The sequence below is a fragment of the Lolium rigidum genome, chromosome 1 (assembly GCF_022539505.1).
Source record: "Lolium rigidum isolate FL_2022 chromosome 1, APGP_CSIRO_Lrig_0.1, whole genome shotgun sequence".
Taxonomy (NCBI): Eukaryota; Viridiplantae; Streptophyta; class Magnoliopsida; order Poales; family Poaceae; genus Lolium; species Lolium rigidum.
The window spans coordinates 32,134,450-32,158,902 of record NC_061508.1 but is presented as its reverse complement, the minus strand read 5'-3'; the positions used below and the strand labels follow the sequence as shown (position 1 = coordinate 32,158,902).

General features: G+C 43.9%; 2 protein-coding genes across 2 annotated transcripts in view; both read left to right on the top strand.

Annotated features, from left to right (window-relative positions):
• LOC124706389 (putrescine hydroxycinnamoyltransferase 1-like) overlaps window positions 1-10,266 on the top strand; it is an 11,574-nt gene extending 1,308 nt beyond the window's left edge. The window contains exons 2-3 of the mRNA XM_047238059.1: window positions 6,119-6,186; window positions 8,852-10,266. Coding sequence (XP_047094015.1) covers window positions 6,119-6,186; window positions 8,852-10,266 — 1,483 coding nt within the window. The remainder of the gene's footprint in view (window positions 1-6,118; window positions 6,187-8,851) is intronic.
• Window positions 10,267-16,117: 5,851 nt separating this feature from the next.
• Window positions 16,118-16,939, top strand: LOC124706382 (NADPH-dependent aldehyde reductase-like protein, chloroplastic). The gene has a single exon (XM_047238054.1). It carries the CDS (start codon window positions 16,118-16,120, stop codon window positions 16,937-16,939), a length of 822 nt encoding a protein of 273 aa, XP_047094010.1.
• The last annotated feature ends 7,514 nt before the right edge of the window (window positions 16,940-24,453 follow it).

Genomic DNA, 24,453 nt, shown 5'->3' with positions numbered 1-24,453 from the left:
CCCACCTTAGTTACTTGCCAACCATATCATTTCATTAAACTAATCCTCAAAGGAAACTTTTATTGTTCATAGAGGATGACATGTGGGACCGACTTGCCAGCTGCGTCGTCATCGTTTCAAAGGGGGCAGGGGATCAAAAGAAAAAGGCAAATAGCCAGAAATTAGGGGAAAAAATAAATCCAACAAAGGAAACTTTTATTGTTCATAGAGGATGACATGCGGGACCCATGAGCCAGCAGCTTCCTCAACGTTTCAAAGTCGGCATGAGATTGAAAGAAAAAGGCAAGTGACATAATATCGGGAGCCAAAAATAATCCAAGAAAGAAACTTTATTGTACATAGAGGATGACATGCGGGTCCCATTTTATAGCAGCGGTCTCAACGCTTCCAAGGCGGCACAGGACCGAAAGAAAAATGAAGTAGCCGGAAATCAGGGTGTGAAAAAAAATCCAAGAAAAGAAAGATTTCAATTGGGTCGTATCTGGACATCCGGGCCTTCGAACTATCCCGATGGGCCTTTTGACTCGTACAATTTCAGCCCACTCCAAAACAGGAAAGGTCGAATTTTTCTAAAAAAAACAGGAAAGTCCTATGCTTCGCAAAAACAAAAAACAAGGAGATTCAACATATAAGTTTGTTTATGTAGATATAAAGATTTAATTTATCCGTTTGCAATAGCTCAGAGCGAAATACAACGTTTATTGCGGTATGGGGAGGCTGACATTGGGGACCCATGAGCCAGCGGCGTCGTCAACGTTTCAAAGGCGGCAGGGGATCGAAAATAAAAAAAAGCCAAAAATCAGTTGGTAAAAAAATACAAGAAAAGAAAACATTTATCGTTCGAGAGGATGACATGCGGGACCCATGAGGCAGCGAGCATCCTCAACGTTTCAAAGTCGGCATGAGATCGAAAGAAAAAGCCAAGTGACATAATATCGGGAGCCAAAAATAATCCAAGAAAAGAAACTTTATTGTACATAGAGGATGACATGCGGGTCCCATTTTGTAGCAGACGGTCTCAACGTTTCCAAGGCGGCACGGGACCAAAAGAAAAATGAGGCAGCGAGCATTCTCAACAATTCCAAGGCGGCGGGGGATCAAAAGAAAAAAAAGGAAATAGCCGAGAAATTAATTAGGGGTCAAAAATAAATCCACCGAAGGAAACTTTTATTGTTCATAGAGGATGACATGTGGGACCGACCTGCCAACAACGTCCTCATCGTTTCAAAGGGGGCAGGGGATCAAAAGAAAAAGGCAAATAGCCAGAAATTAGGGGTCAAAAATAACTCCAAGAAAGGAAACTTTTATTGTTCGTAGAGGATGACATGCGGGACCCATGAGCCAGCAGCTTACTCAACGTTTCAAAGGTGGCATGAGATCGAAAGAAAAAGGCAAGTGACCAAATATCGGGAGCCAAAAATAATCCAAGATTTATTGTACATAGAGGATGACATGTGGGTCCCATTTTGCAGCAGCGGTCTCAATGTTTGTAATGCGGCTTGAGATCAAAAGAAAAAGAAAGTAGCTAGTAATTAGGGGGTGAAAAAAATCCAAGAAAAGAAAGTTGATGGACATAGAGGATGACATGCGGATCCCTTGAGCCAACGAACTTACTCAACGTTTCAAAGGGGGCGAGAGGATCAAAAGAAAAAGGCAAGCCAAAAATCGAGAGGGTGAAAAAAAATCCAACAAAGGAAACTTTTATAGCACATAGAGGATGACATGCGGGTCCCATGAGCCGACAGGTCTCTCAACGTTTCAAACGTGGCATGAGATCGAAAGAAAAAGGCAAGTGAAAAAATATCGGGAGCCAAAAATAATTCAAGAAAAGAAAGTTTTATAGTACATAGAGGATGACATGCGGGTCCCATTTAGCAGACAGCGGTATCACCGTTTGAGAGGCGGCGGGGATCGAAAGAAAAAGGCAAGTGAAAAAATATGAGCAGCCAAAAATAATTCAAGAAAAGAAAGTTTTATAGTACATAGAGGATGACATGCGGGTCCCGAGTTAGCAGCGGCGGTATCACCGTTTGAGAGGCGGCAGGGGATCGAAAGAAAAAGGCAAGTGACCAAATTTGAGGTGCCAAAAAAAACTCCAAGAAAAGAAAGTTTTATAGTACATAGAGGATGACATGCGGGTCCCATTTAGCAGCAGCGGTATCACCGTTTGAGAGGCGGCAGGGGATCGAAAGAAAAAGGCAAGTGACCAAATTTGAGGTGCCAAAAAAAAATCCAAGAAAAGAAAGTTTTATAGTACATAGAGGATGACATGCGGGTCCCATTTAGCAACGAGCGGTATCACCGTTTGAGAGGCGGCAGGGGATCGAAAGAAAAAGGCAAGTGACCAAATATGAGGTGCCAAAAATAATTCAAGAAAAGAAAGTTTTATAGTGCATAGAGGATGACATGCGGGTCCCGAGTTAGCGACAGCGGTATCACCGTTTGAGAGGCGGCAGGGGATCGAAAGAAAAAGGCAAGTGACCAAATTTGAGGTGCCAAAAAAACTCCAAGAAAAGAAAGTTGATTGCACATAGAGGATGACATGCGGGTCCCATTTAGCAGACAGCGGTATCACCGTTTGAGAGGCGGCAGGGGATCGAAAGAAAAAGGCAAGTGACCAAATTTGAGGTGCCAAAAAAAACTCCAAGAAAAGAAAGTTGATTGCACATAGAGGATGACATGCGGGTCCCATTTAGCAGCAGCGGTCTCAACGTTTCCAAGGCGGCAAGGGATCAAAAGAAAAAGGAAGTAGCCGGAAATCGGGGGTCAAAAAAATCCAAGAATAGAAAGAATTTTGGTTCATAGAGGATGACATGCGGGACCCATGATCCCGCATCGTAAACGGCTCGATCGGAGAATGTTGAACGAGATGGCGCGATCGAGAAAAAAACAATGCCGGAGAGGCTGCCATCCGGGCCCTACATCCCTCGGCGGTGCGGATTTGCGTTGACTCGGCCGGCGAACCCGAGAATTCGCGATGCACCACGTCCCGGGCCACCATACGCGACGTTTTGGCCGCTTTCGTCGGGCTAGGTGGCCTCAAAAACGAGAAAAAAAAGTTTTGACATGCACCACGGAGGGACCAAAATCGTCGGCCATGGTACACCAGCAACCACGGCGCGACTTCAACTTCGTCGGCCATGGCAACTTTTCTTGTAGTGAATGTCCTCCCAATCAAGAGAATCACCATTCTTCAGCAATTTATACCAATGCGCCGCTTTACCAGACAGCGATATAGAGAATAGCTTCTTCCTAACTTCATTCATAGCAATACCTGCACATTTGAATAACCCGCATAATTCATGCAAAAATAGTAAATGATCACCAGGATGGACAGTTCCATCCCCTTCATAGCGGTTATCCATAACATGTTCAATAATTTTCGTAGGTATTTTATATGGTATTACTTCCTCACCTGGCGCCTCATCCACTACCGTTGCAGTAGTAGTAGATTTCCCAAATAGAAATTGAAGAGAAGATCTCTCCATAATGACTTATAGCAGACGAGCGTAAATAAAATCAGCACAAACAAGTAAAGGTTTTCCTTACCAATTCCGCTTACCAATAGCGCTTCACTCCCGGCAACGGTGCCGGAAAATAGTCTTGATGACCCACAAGTATAGGGGGTGTATCGTAGTATCTTCGATAAGTAAGAATGTCGATCCCAACGAGGAGCGAGAAGGTGTTGACAGGCAGTTTTGATGAAGGATTCACTCGTAAATGCTCACGGACAAGTGTTCGGGGGTTTTGATGTAACGGATGAATAAAGTACAAGTAAGTAAAATGCGAGAGAAATAATTGCAGCGAGTGGCCCAATCCTTTTTAGCACAAAGGACAAGCCGGTTTGTTTACTTATAATGACCAAACGTTCTCGAGGACACACGGGATTTTAGTCTAGTGCTTTCGCTACATATAGCTGATTAATCTTCATTGTTTTGATAAGTGTCGTGTGGGTGAACCTATGCTAATGTACCGCCCTTCCTAGGACTAATACATACTTGTGATTATACCCCTTGCAAGCATCCGCAACTACAAGAAAGTAATTAAGATAAATCTAACCACAGCCTTAAACTCTAGATCCTGCGATCCCTCCCGCATCGATATACCAACGGGGTTTAGGTTTCGTCACTCCGGCAACCCCGCAATTGGCAAACGAGTACAAGATGCATTCCCCTAGGCCCATAAATGGTGAAGTGTCGTGTAGTCGACGTTCACACGACACCACTAGAAGAATAACACCACAACTTAAATATCATAACATTGAATATTACTCAACCATAGTTCACTACTAACATTTAGACTTCACCCATGTCCTCAAGAACTAAACGAACTACTCACGAGACATCATATGGAACATGATCAGAGGTGATATGATGATGAATAACAATCTGAACATAAACCTTGGTTCAATGGTTTCACTCAATAGCATCAACAACAAGCAGAAATCAGTATCGGGAGAGTTTCCCCTATCAAACAATCAAGATCAAACCCAAATTGCTACAGCAGTGACGATGTCCAGCGGTGGAGATGGCGGTGATGATGGTGGAGATGATGATGATGGTGATGGAGATGATGTCCAGCTCGATGGCGGTGACGATGGCGTCGATTCCCCCCTCCGGGAGGGAATTTCCCCGGCGGATTCCTGCCCGCCGGAGAGCTCTTTTCTCTCTGGTGTTCTCCGCCCCGCAAGGCGGCCGTAACCCTTCGTGAGGATTCCTCTCGTGGCTTAGGTTTTCGGGACGAAGGGTTTCGCGAAGAAAAGGAGGCGAAAGAGGCTGAGGGGGCCCCACACCACATGGTGGCGCGGCCGAGCCATGGGCCGCGCCGCCCTATGGTGTGGGCCCACCTTGGGTCCAACCGACTCCCCTTCTGGCTTCCTTCGTCATCTGGAAAAATAGGATTTTTGGTAAAACTTCCTTCCACAGTTGATCTTCCGAAATATTGCATCCTGACGGTGCTTTTTCCAGCAGAATCCTGGCTCCGGTGCTCAATCTCCAAATAATCATGAAACATGCAAAATAGATGAAATGACATAAGTATTGTGTCACAATATGAAATATATCAATGAATAACAGCAAATTATGATATAAAATAGTGATGCAAATTGGACGTATCAGCAGTTAGATGTGAAGACTGCTTTTCTGGATGAAGAACTTAAGGAGGAAATATACATGATCCTGAAGGTTTTGTTGTGTCTCGTAAGGAGGATCTTCTTTGCAATTTAGAGAGGTCCCTTTCTCGTCTCGGACAGTCTCTAAGACAGTGGTACAAAAGTTTTGATTCATTTATGGTTGCACATGAATTTAAGAGATCTTAGTTTGATAATTGTGTTTACATCAATTTTGTTAATGTATCACCTATATATTTGTTGTTATATGTTACTGATATGTTGATTGGTGCCAAGACCAAGAAAGAGATCACTAATTTGAAAGGACAACTAAGTAATGAGTTTGAGATGAAGGATCTTGGTGCTGCTAAGAAAATACTAGTTATGAAAATTACAAGGGACAGCAAATCTAGTGTGTTATTTCTTAGTCCGCAAAATTACATTAAAGTTATTCACCATTTTAATATGCACGAGGCAAAGTCTGCTAGTACTCCTATTGCTTCTCACATCAAGTTGTCAGCACTGCAATGTCCTAGTACCGCGAAGATAGTGAGTACATGTCACGAGTTCCATATTGTAGTGTTGTTGGTTCCTTGATGTATGTCATGGTTTGTTCTCATCCTGATTTGTTATATGCTACGAGTTTTGTCAGCTAATACATGACTAATCCTGGTAAAGAACATTTAAAAGTTGTTCTGTGGATTTTCAGGTACCTTCGCGGGACATCCAAAGCTTGCTTGAAGTTTGCAAAATTGATGAGGTACTAGTTGGCTATGTGGATTCATATTTTGCTGCCGATTTGGATAAAAGGAGGTCCCTCACAGGTTATGTGTTCATTGTAGCTAGATGTGCTGTGAGTTGGTAGACAATGTTAGAACCTGTTCGTTGCCCAATTTATAACCGAAGCAGAATGTATGGTTATTGCTGCTTGCAAAGAGTCTGATTTGTTGAAAGGTTTGTATATGCTAAGCTTTGTGGAGATGGTTCTCGCATTAACATGTTTTGTGACAGTCAGAGTGCTATATATACCTTACTACATATCAAATGTTCCATGAGAGAACAAAGCACATTGATGTCAGGTAACATTATGTTCGCGACATTATTTCTCAAGGTAAACTAAAGGTATGCAAGATAAATACTCATGATAATCCCGCTGATACGATGATAAAACCAATTATGTTGCCAGGTTTGAGCTTTGGTCAAGCTTTGTTGGTAAAATTGTTTAGCCCAAGTGGTTATTGGTGCCAGCAATTATTTTGTTGTTGTTCATGATATTATTGAAGTTCATGCTATAAATATGAATTCGTCTCAAGGCGGTATTTTTTATATTGTGATTTAATTCATCAGAAGGCTAACTTCTGACGAGCGGAGCGAGGCCCATTGCCAGTAGGCTTGGATCATCATCACCGCCTATTTATACCTCTTGTAAGCTGCCGGTTAGGGTTAATCGCTTCATATGATAACCCACGGCGTTTGCAAACACTCCGCGATATAGCGAAGTTTTTCTGTCTGGCACCCGTGGTTTTTTACTTCATTTTGTTGAAGAGTGTTTTCAACGTTAAAATCTTGTGTCCTCTACGTGTGTGCTTGTTCGTTCTTCCTTATTTGCTTCTCGTGTTTATAACAAATCTGAGTTTAAATATGCAATATCAATATATATACTTGTTTGGTTGCTCCCTTTCCATGGTACATATCATTGCGAAGATGCCAATATCTTCACAACGTCAAAAAGAGTGGCCTGTGGCAAGATTAGTAGCTAGTCATTCTCTTTTTTTTTTTGAAAATTTCCTCATCTGGAAGTTTCCATAAATCTTTTATTTTGTACCTTAGGGCTCTAGCTTTTGTGCATTGTACTGCCGGCCCAAAAGGTTTCATGTTTCGAACCCCTGTTTCGCTAGGATTCAAGTGAATTCTATCATAGTCCCTAACACATGAACTATATTGAGCATGCTGATAAATTTCGTTTGTTCTTAAGCCGATTCACTGGCAATGGTTTTGTAGCTTCCTCCGTTATTTGAGGCATTGCTGACCTATGTTTTTTTAGTCACATTCATTTACAACTTGTTCACATTTAGGTTTGTACTTCAAAATTTTAGTTTGGTTCACCATCCTCAATCCTTATTGTTCATGCAAATTTCCTCAAGATTCGTATTTTTATCCAATATTTTGTGGTTCGATACTCTATGAAGATTCGGTGAAAGTTTCACTTATTTTTTTTGGTTGATCGCTTATCTTAAAGAATTTTCTAACATGGTTTTTATAGCCCCCAGTTCATCTAAAATTTCTTCAACATTAATTTCAAGGCTTAAAGAATTTTTTGGGTTCACGATCCTTTTTATCCATTGAATTTTGTTCTAGCTTTTTTCTTAAGGCCTCCAATTTATTTGGTTAATGTCTCCTTCATTTAAAATTTGTTGAAATTAATTTTTATTTAAAAGTGTTACTTTGCTTGAAGATCCTCGATCCATATTAGTTCATGCAAATTTATTCATGGTTTAGTATTTTTTAGATCCTATATTTTTGTGGTTAGAAACCCCGTGAACATTTACTGAAAGGTTCACTTATTTTTTTTTTGGTTAATTGCCTTTTCATAATACGGGTTCATAGATTCCTTTATCAAATCGAAATTGATTTTGTGGGTCAAAATATTCTTTTTGGTTCATGATCATTTTCAGTTCATGCAAATTTTATTCAATTTTTACTATTTTTAGATCCACTTTTTTTGTGGTTCATATATGTGTGAACATTTAATTATTTAATTATAGGTGCACATTTTTTTGGTTCATCTCTTTTTTGTTAACACCTCCCATATGTATGGTTTTATAGTCTCTCTCTTTAAAGTTCTCTTTAAAATTAATTTATGCTTTCACGCAATAAAGTGTTTCACAGATCAGGAAATGCAGTGCACAAATGAATCAGAAAAGCTTCAAGTAAAAGCTCCCAGCAGCAGTGCCGGAAAGAACAAACTAGCAACGCTAAAGAACGAGAGAAAAGGACGTCAAATAGGAGCTCCCCATGGATCCTATACCTCGGCCAGATGCGTGCGGTATGGGCCGGCCCAATTAGATGCTGAAGTTTTTTTTCTATCTTCTTTGTTTTATATCGTGTTTTCTACTTCTTTTATATTTTATTTTTTTCTTTTATATTTATTTTTCTTTAACCATTCAAAAATATTAAGATTTGGAAAATACTTAAATTTGAACATGTTCGTACTTATATTTTTCAAACTTCAAATTTTGAAAAATGCTTGTTTGGAAAATATTCAAATTTTGAAAAAAATGTTTGTTTCAGAAAATTGTTCAATCTCAGAAAATGTTGAATCTAAAAAGTGTTTATTTTATATGGGTTGTAAATCCTGAGGCCCAATCCAGCGATTATCGAACAGAAAATCTCCCGAGCGGCATGGAAGTAGACCCAACTTGAAAAGTAGTGAAGCCAAAATGCGCACACTCGTTTCCAAGAACAGGCCTATCAGAGTATGCAATTCTAGGTGAAGCCCAATGATGTACACACTACACATACCGCGAAGAAAAACTAGAACACCAAGAACCGAGCTGTCTTCCTCTGTATCTTCTTCCTCCATCTTTACTACGCCTGGCCACCACCGATGCTAGTAATCCCCTCACGTCCCCTCCCCCCATGCTTAAAAGAAGGAGCAAAACCAGCAGCAGACACCCAAGCAGTCCATCGAGCTCTCCACCTCATCTAACCATTCCTCGCTCCTCAGCAAGAAAATGGCATCAGTGGAGATCCTCGAATCCTGCCTGGTGAAGCCCAGCGAGGAGACGCCGAACAAGGGGCTATGGCTCTCGAACCTTGACCTACTGGTAGCCAGGAGCCTCACGCCCACCGTCTATATCTACCGCCCACGCTCCGACCCGGCATTCTTCTCGCCGGCAATCCTCAAGGCCGCGCTGTCCAAGGCGCTCGTCCCTTTCTACCCGCTTGCCGGCCGGCTCGCGCAGGACGACGCGGGGCGGCCGGAGATCCAGTGCAGCGGCGATGGCGTCCTCTTCGTCACCGCGAGGGCGGAGGCCACGCTCGATGACCTCGGCGACTTCGCCCCGTCGGATGAGCTCCGGCGGATGCTTGTCCCCTCAGCCGGGCCCCACGCCGGCATTCTGGCGGTGTTCCAGGTGACGCTCTTCAAGTGCGGCGGGGCGTGCCTTGGCGTCGGCATCCACCACACTGCGGCGGACGGCCTCGCGGCGCTCGACTTCGTGAACAGCTGGGCCACCATTGCGAGGGCCGACGACGTCGGCGTGCCCGCGGCGAGCCCCTGCCTCGACCGCACGCTCCTCCGCGCGCGCTCCCCTCCCTCCGTGCGCTTCGACCACGCCGAGTATTCCCGGCGCGCCGGTGGGTCGTCAAAGCCCATCGCGTTCGACTCCGCCATCCTCCCGCTATCCAAGATCCAGGTCGACGCGCTCAAGGGCGATGGTGGTGGCAAGAGGCTCTCGACGTTCAAGGCCGTGGTGGCCCACGTGTGGCGGTGCGCGTGCACGGCGCGGGAACTCGCGCCGACGGATGACAGCCGGCTGTACATGACCGCCGACGCGCGCTCCCGCGTCGACCCGCGGCTCCCTCGCGGCTACTTTGGCAACGCCATCTTCCGCGCGTCAGCGGCAGCCAAGGTGGGCGACGTTGCCTCCGGCCCGCTCGACGCCGTCGCGGAGAATGTCACCGGCGCGACGGCGCGGCTGGACGACGAGTACGTGCGGTCGCTGGTGGACTACCTGGAGCTGCAAGCCGTGGACGCGGCGGGCTTGCGCAAGGGGGAGTGGGTGATGCCGGAGACCGACCTGTGGGTGATAAGCTGGCAGGGGCTGCCGATCTACGACGCCGACTTCGGCTGGGGCCAGCCGGTTTTCATGGGCAGGGCGTGCCTGCAGTTCAGCGGCCTCGTGTACCTCGTGCCGGGTCCCGACGGCGACGGCCGGCTCGATGTCGTTGTGGCCATGGAGCCCCGGAGCCTGGGCAGGTTCAGGGAGGTGTTCTATCAGGAGCTCAAGTCAATCAGTGCTAGTCCAGCGATCCTGAGAGCACGCGTCGTACACGACAGTAGTAAGCAACCGCCGGTGGCCGGAATAAAACAGAAGAACGAGCATCAGGCGGCCACCAACACTGTCTCGCTCTCGGACGCATCCTACACTGTCTGATGGTGTTCGTTCAAAAACAACCTACGGGGACTGTCAAGTGTCAATGTACTGGAATAATGTAATTGCATTATGTGCACTTAGCGTCTACGGGTTAACGCTATTGAAAACTACCTTATTTTGAACAAGGGCACATCGTACAAAAATGGAGGAACGTTGCTGCTGTAGGAAAAGAAATTGCGAATTAAAGGCTTCACTGATTACCCAACGGAATTACAATCACTTGCAACTGTCAGTAAGAAAGCTAGGGTTATAATTTCTCCTATCACTACTAGCTTACGTAGCACATAAGTGAGCAATATTTTTTTTGCTTCCCGCCAACAACATGAATAATGCTGGCCTCCCTCTCCCGCCCCCTCCCAGGCGGCGGCGGCGGAGGCTTCTCCTCCCCCGCGTCCCACAGCCACCCGTCGCCCGTCGCCCTCAGCCGCTGCAGCTGCCAGCCGCAACCCCGGCGCTGGCCTCGGCCCCGGCCATGGCCCCGGTCCAGGCTTGGCTATGGCGGTGGTGGCGGCACCCCCTTCGTCGAATCGATGAGGGGGGGAAGAGGGTTTCCGCGGCGGCGTTCCATGGGAGGTGATGTAGCGCTGGTGGAGGAAGCCGGACGGCACGACTACTTGGCCGGGGCCTGAGGCTCTCCGTCGGTAGCCATGGAGCATTCGGTGGAGCGGTGGCGGCCTCCGCCCCTGGTAACGGTTCGGCGGCGGTACACATGATCCGCGTAGCTGTCCTCTTCCTTGGTGATCCGGCAGGAGGGATTGGCGGCGTGGGGGCCGTTGATCTTGCTTTGTTTTTGGTGGATGTCCTCGGGTTTCTCGCATGCGAGGATGAAGATCTTCCGGAGGTCAGTTTGCTTTGATCTGGCTGGAGAGATGAGTTCCGGAAAGCTCCGCCTCGCGAATGGAATAGTGCATCTTTTGCCTGCAGTTTGCTGGATCGGGTGGTATTCGGTCGCGCGCACCCATGTTTTTATTACGACCGTTTGGTTCCGGAGGGAGCGACGCGAAGCTCTATTCTGTGTTGACATCAGTTGACTTTTTGGTCCATGGTGAAGTCAGAAGAAGGAATATCATGAAGGCCGGATTGGTGGACTGGCTAAAGGAGGTTCGAGTCTCCGTGATGCTGAGGGATCTACTTGGCGTTTCGGGCTCTGCAGCAGTGGTATACATGTGGGGGCGGCAGCACAGGAGAAGTTCAGAGTCTTACCTCTCAGGGTGAAAACCCAAGGTCTGGCCTTAACTGGTTGTGCCTGGCAATGTTCTTGTTGGAGGCATTGTTTTGAGAGTGGGAACTATCTTCAGGGTGAAAACCTAAGACCTTTGGTCGGACGATGACGGCGTTGGTGCATTGTTCCCTTCTTGGAGGCGTCGTTTTTGGAGAGTCTGTACTTCAGGTGTTGTCACGGTGGTGGTTGTATTGTTGTTGTTAGGTCTAGAATGCTGTAGCGGGACTTTTATTTCTTAGTTTTCTTTACTCTTTTTTAGTTGTGTGCATCCGTACTGCCATTAGGGTGGGGCGTTGTTGCAGAGGCTAGGTGTAATTGGTATCTTTTGATATTAATATATCTCTTTTATCTAAAAAAACAACATGAATGCTAAGCTACCAGAAGTCCTCATAATTTCTTTGCTCTCTTGTCTTGACCTGTTTTGAACATCAACATTACACAGGTTAACACCGTTAGGGAATTGCTTTCAACAACCACATGCAAATACCCTCCCTCCTGAGCCAGTCTTGCTCCTTCTCATAGCTAGTGTCTACATCGAGAGTGCACTTTCAGCAAATCCATACCATAATGCTTGTTCCCTAACCAGATTGCCCTGATGATCCCGTATTGCTAAGCCTATTTCTCCAGTCATCTCCTGTTCTTGAAACCTAGCATCAGTGTTTATTTTAATCACACCCTCATCCGATGGCTTCCAATGTTCTTTAGGCTTCATTACCGTCCTCGGTTTCTCTCAGCTTGAATGAGATAGATCAAGAGAGGTCTGCATCACCCATATGACCGAATCAGTAACCAATCGACCCCCTTCACCATGCTTCCTTGCATTCCTCTCTTGCCGAGCCGCCCAACACCCACATAAAATCATGGTTGTTTGAGACTCAACCGTCACCTTGATATCAATCATATCCATGGCCCATGTATTCAGATGAAACTGAGGCAACTTGAGATTTTTCGTAATTTTAAGTTTACTCCAAAACAGCCTTGCCCATGCTCATTCAACATTCAATAGTGCATGGAAAATCGATTCCTCTTGCTTTCCACGTGCTTCACAGAACCCAACAAACCCAACTTTTTCTACATGTCTGGAATTAAGAACTTTTCTAGATGGTACAAAACCTTTAATCACTATCTATTATAAGGCACGCATCTTAGGTGGAACCGGAACTTTCAATAATTTTTTCCAGCATGTTTTAGAGACGGAGCTAGCCGATTGAGGGGCTTGCTATATGGATGAAAACTATCTGTATGCAGATCACACAGAAAAAACTCCATTCTCTTCATGTGTCCAACCCCACTCATCCTCAAGAACCCGCCTAATGGAATTTGACAGACAACACGTCTATTTGTATGGATCAATTCATCTTCCATTACACAAGGAACAACCATTATTGTTTGTTGGTATCCACGGATCATCGAAAATAAGGATGGTGTTGCCGTCACCCACCCTTTTAGTTAGTCCTTTCTATAAATGGGAATAATTCCTCTTCTTTGTAGCACATCGCAAATATGATCCATGGTGATATTTACCTCGCAAAACTTTGACACACATCGATTCTGGTTTTGTCATAACACGCCAACCTTACTTAGCTAGCAAGGCTTGGTTGAACAACTGAAAATCTCTAAAACCCATCCCTCCTGCTGCTCTAGGAATCGCTATGCTGCTCTAGGAATCGCTATGTCTGACCATTTTTTCCAATGTATCTTATGTTTGTGTTCATTTTCTACCCACTAGAACCTAACCACTATACCAATGATCCTTTTGCAAATCCTCTTTGACAACTGTAAGTAGCTTATTGAATATATTGGAATTGCTTGGAAAACAAATTCACCAACATTTCGCTCGCTGCTCCACTTAAGTTATTTTCTGCATAACTATTCACATACTTCTTTAACTTAGTAATAATATGCTCAAATAGCGGCGACGTACAACTTATTTGGTTCTCTGACGGTAACTCTTAGGCTATAGGCTATTCCCTAGTTGTGATATAAGAGCATCTTTGTTTGAGCTTTTAGGTTCTTTTCACATAAATAAGTTGCGCAAACAAAATAAGGAAATGAGAACACCCATTAGGGCATGCACAACGGGGTGATGTCAGCCTTCCCGTAACGATGGCACGTCATATTTTTTTCTTAGTTGGAGGAGAGAGAATGAAGAGAGGAAAGGTTGTCTTCTCTTAGCTAATACTAGTCATAGTGGGAAGTAACATAGAGTAGTAACATGCACAAGTTACTACTCCGTTTCTGCTCTATATTACTACTTTATAGTGGTTAATAACATCAAAGTAGTATCATAGATGACTTTATTAATTAGCTTGTAGATTTATTGTACCTTGAAAAATATGATGTTATAGTAACTAGCTACGTTACTCCATTCTCATCTCTACTCATTAACTCACTACCACATATGGACATTTGCTGAGTTGGACACAAAGTTACTCCTAAGGTTACTCGCACTATGAGTGATCTAAGGGAAATAAGGGAAGGCTGTTTTCTCCATTGTGTCACATATGTATTTCCTTAGCAAAAAATCCAACCAAAATTTAATTATTAATATTAATTGCTGGAGATGTAAGAGATAATGCATTGTATAACTTATATCTATTTCCTTCTCTAGATGATCTGACGAGGTAAGGGAAATCATGCCTTATCTACCATTGTACATGCCCTTAGTTAGCTAGTGCTAGCTTCCCTCATTCCGCTAATCTAGGAGGCAGTTCACCTTCTGGATTTGCGGGATTGAGGAAGCGGATATAGAAATCGTTTCAACTAGAAATGAATTGAGTGTTTACTAGGAAGTTTGGAATTGTGCATCCACTGTGTTGCTAAAGGCTAAATATGCCACGTAATGAAAATGGATTTATGGCAAATAGCCAAGTTTCCTACAGTGTGTAGATTGCCAAAGAAAGCTACATCCTCTCTCCTTAACTTTACATGACCCATAATAAAGAGAGACACTAGAGGGAGGAGAGAGAGGGAAAGAAAATTTGGATGTAGGAGCATCTACTTGCTCCCATGCTATAATATTTAGCTATGGTAATACCCTCCACAATGGAGGGAACCAATGCCAAAAGCTAAATTCACAGTTTGGAAATACTTTTTGGCATACACTGTGAATGCCCTCATTTGGCTATATGTTGTTAAATAGGATAAGACTCTCCCAGTAAAATTACCGCTAGGATGATGACATGTTTTAGTCCGCCCCTATCAAGTGAATTTACCGCTATGGAGGAAATTGAAACCCGGATTGGCTCGACTCAGCACCAGAGCACAAGCCACCATGTTATGACTTGGTTCTGAAACTATGAAGAATATCCGTACATCCGTACATATTACTAGGGCATGAAGAATAGGATGCGGAATTTTGGTTCTGGATTGCGCCGTTGGAACCTGTCACGAATAATAAAATAGAAAAATGTCTAGATAAAACTGAGTGACTTATTTAAGGGAGGAACTACAAAAATAAATCTTCAACAAAATAAAAGAAAACGTATTTCAATTTTTTGAAAAATCGGGGGCGGCCACCATAGTTTTTTGTGTCGTTTGTAGAATAATCGACTTGCCAGTTTTTGGGTAGGAAGATCAGCCGTCGGATGTGGGGGAGCACGGATGGCAAAGCAGGCAATTACCACGGATGGCATGAATTACTGCATAATAAATACCTCCAAAATAAAACTCTATCACAAGTGACGTCTAAACCCACAGAATCCTAATTTTGGAAAGGGTTGATGGGTGTGAAAGACGAATTCTTTGCACGTGGTTCATTTAAAGTAGGCGATGGGCAGAAAACATGCTTTTGGGACGACGTCTGGTTAGGAGAGAGCAATCTTTAGCGCAACAATATCCAACTCTTTATACCATCGTGCGCCGAAAAAACGTTTTGGTTGCAGATGTGTTATCGGGAGTTCCCATAAAATCGAATTTAGACAACTTTATCCGCTAACAAGTATGAACTTTGATTGCATTTGTTGCATCGCCTAATCTCGGTTAATCTCACTTTTAGTGTTCCCCCACCAACCGATGTTACAAATATGATTGAAAATTGGTTAAATAGGGTTGATAAAGCATCTAAAGAACAGATCCGAACAAGTATTTGTGCTTTGATGTGGGCTATTTGGAACTGTCGTAATGATATTGTTTTTAATAAGAGTACCAATGCTCATTATCTACAAGTCATCTGTATGGTTACACATTGGATCCACGAGTGATCTTATCTTCTACCGGTGACGCAACAAACGCATATGGATTCTGGATGCAGCTGACTGGAGATTGTTATTCGGGATATTTACAACCAGGTTGGTTGGCGGCTTTCTAAAAGGATACAAGATGCACAAAGGATATAAGTTTCTTTTTCCGCTGGTTAATCTTTATGTCCACATTATGTGATCCATAAACTGTAATACTTTTAAACTTTGATACTATGTACTAAAATAATTGTTTGCATCAATTGATGCAGAGGCTGGGCCTTTGATTCCCATTTGGAAAAAAATAGTCAATTATTCCTGCAGCAGGAGTTCTATTAATTTACTCCCATCCGTGCTCCTCGTGCTTGCACGCCCGTCCCGTACATGTTGCTTTTATAACCGCGCGGTGCTCTCTCACAGGCCGGCAATCTGTCTCAGTCTGAATCTCCCAATGAGCAATCCACCTCGGACAGATGTGCCTTCGCTCCAGGCAGCTGCCGGCCAGCTGCCGCTTCACGGCCGAGTGGCCATCGTAACCGGTGGCGCTGGCGGCATCGGCGAAGCGGTGACCACGCACCTCGCCACCCTCGGCGCCCGCGTCGTTGTCGCCTACATCGGTGACCCGGCGCCCGCGGAGCAGCTCGTCGCGTCACTGAACAGCGCGGCCGTGCCCGGGATGGGGACGCGCGCCATCGCGTTGTGCGCAGACGTGTCGGACCCGGCGCAGGTCGAGCGGCTGTTCGACGCGGCGCAGGCGGCGTTCGGCCCTAACCTCCACATCCTGGTGACCGCCGCCGGGGTCCAGGACGCGGCGTACCCGGCCATCGCCGACACGGAGCCGGAGCAGTGGGACCGCGCCTTCGCCGTGAACGCGCGCGGCACGTTCCTGTGTTGCCGACAGGCGGCGCAGCGGCTAGTGCGCGGCGGCGGCGGGCGGATAGTCACCTTCTCGTCGTCGAACGTGGCGTCGCTCCGGCCGGGGTACGGCGCGTACGTTGCGACGAAGGCGGCCGTGGAGGCGATGACGAAGGTGCTGGCCAAGGAGCTCGCAGGGACGGGCATCACGGCCAACAGCGTGGCGCCGGGGCCGGTTGCCACACCCATGTTCTATGCTGGGAAGTCCGAGGAGCGCGTGAAGGTTGTTGCCAGCCAGTGCCCCATGAAGCGCATCGGCGAGCCGACGGACGTGGCGCCGGTGGTCGGCTTCCTCTGTAGCGACGCTGCTGGGTGGATCAACGGCCAGGTGATTCGGGCTAATGGCGGGTACGTGTAAAAGCAAATGCATGGAATTTCCATTCGAGGTTCGACATCGACATGAAAGTATGTGAAAGTCTAGAACAAGAAGAGAGTTCAGCATGCTAGGTTAAGCACAAAGCAGACTTATGTTGACGTTTGTTATGGAGGAGTTTTTGAATAAAACTAGTATGAAGATTTGGGTTTGAATAAGCAGATTTGTTATGTATAAGTCACAAGAAAATCCGAGTCGACTCAGGCGTAGTTAAATCCTTGAATTAATAAAACGAGTATGAAGTGTTTGAGTTTGAAGAAAATGAGTATGAAGCGTTTGAATCTGAAATCTGAATACGCTCTCGCGTGGTCTTGCTGAAGCATGCAGAGTCCTCGAAGGACCACAAACATGTTGATTTCCTTGAAACGGGCTTTTAGTGAAGCCGACCTGCGGCTCTCAGGTACAACGCACCCCATAGACCAAAAATATTATAGTAATTTGAAAAAGTAAAAAAAAGTTGAATCTTCCTGAAAACCACGAATGATCAAATTTGTACTCTAAAAAAAATGTTTGGACACGAAATGATTCCCATGAACTCCAAGGCAAAAAAGACAAAATTATGACGAATATAAAGTGAATAGTACCTGGTCATGGTTTCGAGTTTGTTTCTAGTATAGAATAAAAGTAATTTCCTACGAAAATATTTTGTTTCTAGTACAATACCTACGAAAATAGGTAATTTCAGGATAGAATAAAAGTAATTTCCTACGAAAATATTTTGTTTCTAGTACAATACCTAATCATCTTTGATTTCCAAAAAAGTTTAATTTTTTAAAACTTTTTTTAAGTTTTTTTAATTTTCCAAGTATAGGGGTGTGTGGCACCCAAGAGCTCCTTTGTATTTTCCGGACTTTTACCCGCTATATTAATAATTTAATATAGCAACTGCATGATACAACGAGTTTCGAAATAAACAAATATTGGGGCAGCAACAAATACAAGCCGAAAAGAAAAGAGAAGAAACAAATGTAGAGAGAAGAGGATCGACTAAGCGAAGCTGATCCGCAACCGTTGCAACCTCCGAAGATGTTCCACCACACTCCTAGCATCGGCGCATCAAGTATAAAACAACTCCTTCAAGAAGGGAATCGATGAAGATGCTGCCCAAACCAACTTACTGATCCTATGGTTTCCCCCGACACATAGAGGGAAGTGGAAGAAGTGTGGCCACAACGCCCTCCAGGAAGGAATGGTGCCACCGAAGGCGGCACCGCGTCGGTGTCGGGCGAGGCGACAAGGATTTCTCCCCGAAAAACCCTATTAACAAACCCGAGGCGATCTGTTGCTCAGGAGCCTGATGACCCACAAGTATAGGGGGTGTATCGTAGTATCTTCGATAAGTAAGAATGTCGATCCCAACGAGGAGCAGAAGGTGTTGACAAGCAGTTTCGATGAAGGATTCACTGTAAATGCTCACAGACAAATATTCAGGGGGTTTTGATGTAACAGTTGAATAAAGTACGAGTATGTAAAGTGCGAGAGTGACAATTGCAGCGAGTGGCCCAATCCTTTTTAGCACAAAGGACAAGCCGGTTTGTTTACTTATAATGACCAAACGTTCTCGAGGACACACGGGATTTTAGTCTAATGCTTTCGCTACATACGGCTAATTAATCTTCATTGTTGTGATAAGTGTTGTGTGGGTGAACCTATACTAATGTACCGCCCTTCCTAGGACTAATACATACTTGTGATTATACCCCTTGCAAGCATCCGCAACTACAAGAAAGTAATTAAGAATAAATCTAACCACAGCCTTAAACTCTGAGATCCTGCGATCCCTCCTGCATCGATATACCAACGGGGGTTCGGGTTTCGTCACTCCGGCAACCCCGCAATTAGCAAACGAATACAAGATGCATTCCCCTAGGCCCATAAATGGTGAAGTGTCATGTAGTCGACGTTCACATGACACCACTAGAAGAATAACACCACAACTTAAATATCACACCATTGAATATTACTCAACCATAGTTCACTACTAACATTTAGACTTCACCCATGTCCTCAAGAACTAAACGAACTACTCACGAGACATCATACGGAACATGATCAGAGGTGATATGATGATGAATAACAATCTGAACATAAACTTGGTTCAATGGTTTCACTCAATAGCATCAACAACAAGTAGAGATCGATACCGGGAGAGTTTCCCCTATCAAACAATCAAGATCAAACCCAAATTGCTACGGCGGTGACGGTGTGCTGCGGAGGAGATGGCGGTGATGATGGTGGAGATGATGATGATGGTGATGGAGATGATGTCCAGCTCGATGACGGTGACGATGGCGTCGATTTCCCCTCCCGGAGGGAATTTCCCGGCGGATTCCTGCCCGCCGGAGAGCTCTTTTCTCTCGGTGTTCTCCGCCCCGCGAGGCGGCTGTAACTCTTCGCGAGGTACCCCTTCTGGCTTAGGTTTTCGGGACGAAGGATTTCGCGAAGAAAAGGAGGCGAAAGGGGTCGTGGGCCCTCCACACCACGTGGCGGCGCGGCCGGGGCTTGGGCCGCGCCGCCCTAGGGTGTGGGCCCACCCCGGCTCCTCCCGGCTCCTCCTTCGGCTTCCTTCGTCATCTTGAAAAATAGGATTTTTGGTATAATTTTCTTCCACAGGTGATCTTCCGAAATATTTCTTTTCGACGGTGCTTTTTCCAGCAGAATCCTGGCTCCGGTGCTTGATCCTCCAATAATGATGAAACATGCAAAATAGATGAAATAACATAAGTATTGTGTCCCAATATGAAATATATCAATGAATAACAACAAATTATGATATAAAATAGTGATGCAAATTGGACGTATCAACTCCCCCAAGCTTAGACTTCGCTTGTCCCCAAGCGAAACCGAACTCGATAGACATGACCACATGTTTATGGAGTGAAGAGTCGATAAATAAAATACGGACAAGAAGCATCATATTCATTCACACAGGACATTATAGTAAACAATCTCTTATAACTCATATTGAAACAAGTATAAGGTAATCACAAGTAAAGGTGCATAAGAAATCATCATTGGTGATGGCAAACTTCGTTCTTGGTCAGAGAACAATTAACTGATTATATTTATCTCATTGAGCAGCGCTCTCATACTAAAGTTTATAAGGCACAACTTGCATACTCAATCATAATGGTCCTCTCATGATCATTGATAACTTGCAAAGCTATATTCATTCAGATAAAACTTGTACTAAACAAGGAAGAATAAAAGACATGATGAAGCAAATCACAATATAATGGTTTGATCACAACTACTCAAATGCCTGCTTGAGATGGAGGGAAATAGGTTTATCGACTCAACATAAAGTAAAAGACAGGCCCTTCGCAGAGGGAAGCAGGGATTAAATCATGTGCTAGAGCTCTTTCAGTTTTGAAATCATATAGAGATAATAAAAGTAACATTTTGAGAGGTGTTTGTTGTTGTCAACGATTGGTAGCGGGTACTCTAACCCCCTTGCCGGACAACCTCCTAAGAGCGGCTCCCATAATATTTTCATTTTGTGTGGCACTCCTTCCAACCTTTCTTTCACAAACCATGGCTAACCGAATCCTCGGGTGCACGCCAACAATCTCATACCATGAAGGAGCGCCTTTTTATTTTAGCTTTATGATGATGATGACACTCCCCCCAACCTTTGCTTACACAAGCCATGGCTAACCGAATCCTTCGGGTGCCGTCCATCAATCACATACCATGGAGGAGTGTCTATTTAGTTTAATTAATTTGGGACTCGGGAATCCCATTGCCAGCTCTTTTTGCAAAATTATTGGATAAGCGGATGAAGCCACTAGTCCATTGGTGGAAGTTGCCCAACAAGATTGAAAGATAAAACACCACATACTTCCTCATGAGCTATGAAACATTGACACAAATAAGAGATACTAAGTTTTGAATTGTTTAAAGGTAGCACATGAAGTATTTACTTGGAATGGCGAGAAAATACCATGTAATAGGTAGGTATGGTGGACACAAATGACATAGGTTTGGTTGAAGGTTTGGATGCACGAGAAGTATTCCTTCTCAGTACGAGTCTTTGGCTAGCAAGGTTAATTAGCAAGCATAAGAGTCGAGGGAAACAAACAAATATACATGTTATAGAAACAATCATGCATCTTCCTTGTAAGCACAAACAATCTTAACTTCGGAATAATAAGCTATGAGCTAACAAGAAAGACAATGAAACATCTACATGTATTTCTCTTTTCTATTTAAACCTCAAAGTGTTGTTGTTATTGACCAATGCTAAGTTTGCCAAAACCAAATAGATTTATTCAATGCTCCCAAAGTGATACCTATACTAACAACAAGACGAATCATATAGTAGAGAATGCAAACTAAAATAAGATGTGCAATATGTAAATGATAAGACTTCTCATTAATATTCCATATCGATAACTCACACCAAGGGATACATAGACAACTAAAGGAGAGATACTTCCAAACGCAACCCATCTCATATGATAACTTCCCTACTCATGATATGACACTACTTGACAATAAAAGTAAAAGGTAGTGATAATGTGATACCGCGGCACTCCCCCAAGCTTGGAACAAACCAAGGGGATGCCAATACCGATGATGAATTACTCCTGCGGAGATGGTGGTGATGAATTCTTCCCGAGCTTCTTAATAAGCTCCTTCGTCTTCAGTTTCTCAGCTTGATAATTCTGCACTAAGATTTGAAGAGATTCATTGTTATCCGAAGTTGGCGATGACGACCTTGTGACGCGAATCGAGTGGTATTCAATCAATCTTCGGAGACGGCAGTTCTCCTCCTGGAGTATCTCCACTTCTCTTCTCGAGCCCGATATTGATCACAAAACTCATCGGTAACCCGTAGAACTTCTTCCATCATGGGGAAGGAGTCGAGGCTAAGAGCGGGTGGTAAAGGTCCCTGCAGGTTATGAGAAAAAGAACGTCGAGTGTCAACAGATCCCACCAAGATTTGCTTGCTCCCTCCGGCTTGCTGCTCTTGTCTTGATGGCACCTCCTTCACTTCTTCCTCCGAAAGCCCCTTGCCCTTGTTGTTGGAGGCCATGGTGCTTCTAGACTAAAAACAGATCCTGGCGAAACAACTCGAAACAAAACACGTCGAGAACACGATATACGGACCTCCGGGAGTCCGGGGGATTATATAGCAAAAATTTTCTCGACAAACGGAAAGTACCGGATCGAACCGAGTCGGAAAGGAGCGACGGGGCGGCCGGACCATAGGTCGGCGCGGGCCCGAGTCAGGCCGCGCCGGCCTATGGTGCCACGCCCTCGTGCGTCCTTTCCACTCCGTTTCGAACTCGTAATTTCTCATATTTTCCAAAAACAACAAAAATATAGTTCGGAAAATAAATTGCGTACTTTTCATTACCAGTACTGTTACCTATTCAAAGTCGAGTTCGGCGGATTGTCAATTTGTCCTTTGATGAAAGCTTCCGGTGTTTCCACTTGAATAATATCAACATCAACATTATAAGAATCACCCGAGATATAATGCTTGAGTCTTTGTCCATTCACCACTTGCGTAGCATTGCCTTGGAGAGAGCTAATTTTAATTGCTCCTGAACGATACACCTCCTCAACAACATATGGTCCTTCCCATTTCGAGAGTAATTTCCCGCAAAGAATCCGAGACGAGACCGATACAATAGGACTTTATCCCCAATATTAAACTCTCTTTTGATGATCCTCCTATCATGCCATTTTTTAACTTTTTCTTTAAAGAGTTTAGCATTTTCATAAGCTTCACTTCTCCATTCATCTAGAGAACTCAATTGTAACAACCTCTTATCACCGGCAAGTTTAGGATCTTTATTTAATTCTCTAACAGCCCTATAAGCTTTGTGTTCTAGCTCTAAAGGTAAATGACAAGCTTTTCCGTAAACCATTTTATAAGGTGACATTCCCATGGGATTTTTATAAGCAGTTCTATAAGCCCAAAGTGCATCCTTCAATTTACTAGCCCAATTCTTTCTGGTTTTATTAACGGTCTTTTGCAAAATAGATTTAATCTCTCTATTTGATAATTCTACTTGACCACTAGTTTGAGGATGATAAGCGAAGCAATTCTATGATTAATACCATACTTAGCAAGAGTTTTTCTAAAACCTCCATGAATAAAGTGAGAACCTCCATCAGTCATAATATATCTAGGCACTCCAAATCTAGGAAAAATAATATCTAAAAGCATTCTTAAAGAGGTCTCACCATCAGCACTTTTTGTAGGTATAGCTTCCACCCATTTAGTAACATAATCAACAGCAACAAGTATATGAGTGTTACCTTCGAAGACGGAAAAGGTCCCATGAAGTCAAATCCCCAACAATCAAACGGTTCAATAACAAGAGTATAATTCATTGGCATTTCATTGCGTCCGGAGATATTACCAACCCTTTGGCATTCATCACAAGATAAAATAAACTTTCTCGCATCCTTGAAGAGAGTTGGCCAATAAAAACCTGATTGCAAAACCTTTTGCGCGGTTCTTTCTCCGGCGTGATGTCCTCCATAAGCACTCGCCATGACATTTACTCAATATCTCTTGTTGTTCATATTCGGGAACACACCTTCGCATAATACCATCCACTCCTTCTTTATATAAGTGTGGGTCATCCCGGAAATAATGCCTCAAATCATAAAAGAATTTCCTCCTTTGCTTGAGCTGAAAAGGTTGGAGGCAAGTACTTGGAAACAATAAAGTTAGCATAATCGAGCATACCAAGGACTGTCTCGCGAGCTCACCTTTATCACAGCCAATTGTTCATTTGGAAAACTATCATTAACGGGAACAGGATCATAAGCAATATTTTCCAATCTAGACAAATTATCAGCAACAGGATTATCGGCACCTTTCCTATCTACAATATGTAAATCAAATTCTTGCAACGAAGTACCCATCTAATAAGCCTCGGCTTAGCATCTTTCTTTGTCATAAGGTATCTAATTGCAGCATGATCAGTATGAATAGTAACTTTTGAATCAACAATATAAGATCTGAATTTATCACAAGCAAAGACTACAGCTAATAATTCTTTTTCAGTTGTAGCATAATTTCTTTGAGCAGCATCAAGGGTTTTACTAGCATAATGAATAACATTCAGTTTTTTATCTACTCGCTGTCCAAGAACAGCGCCTACAGCAAAATCACTAGCATCACACATAATTTCAAATGGTAAATTCCGATCAGGGGGTTCAACTATAGGAGCAGTTGTTAAGGCTTTCTTAAGAGTTTCAAAAGCTTCCTTACAATCATCATCAAAAACAAATGGTACATCTTTTTGAAGAAGATTAGTAAGAGGCTTTGAAATCTTGGAGAAATCTTTAATAAATCTCCTATAAAACCCAGCATGACCAAGAACACTACGGATACCTTTAACATCCCTCGGATAGGGCATCTTCTCAATTGCTTCAACTTTAGCTCTATCAACTTCAATACCTCTCTCGAAATTTTATGTCCCAATACAATTCCTTCATTAACCATAAAGTGGCATTTCTCCCAATTAAGAACA

What these genes read in the sequence shown, in the direction of transcription:
- LOC124706382 (XM_047238054.1), top strand. Translation starts at nt 16,118, where the DNA reads ATGAGCAATCCACCTCGGACAGATGTGCCTTCGCTCCAGGCAGCTGCC.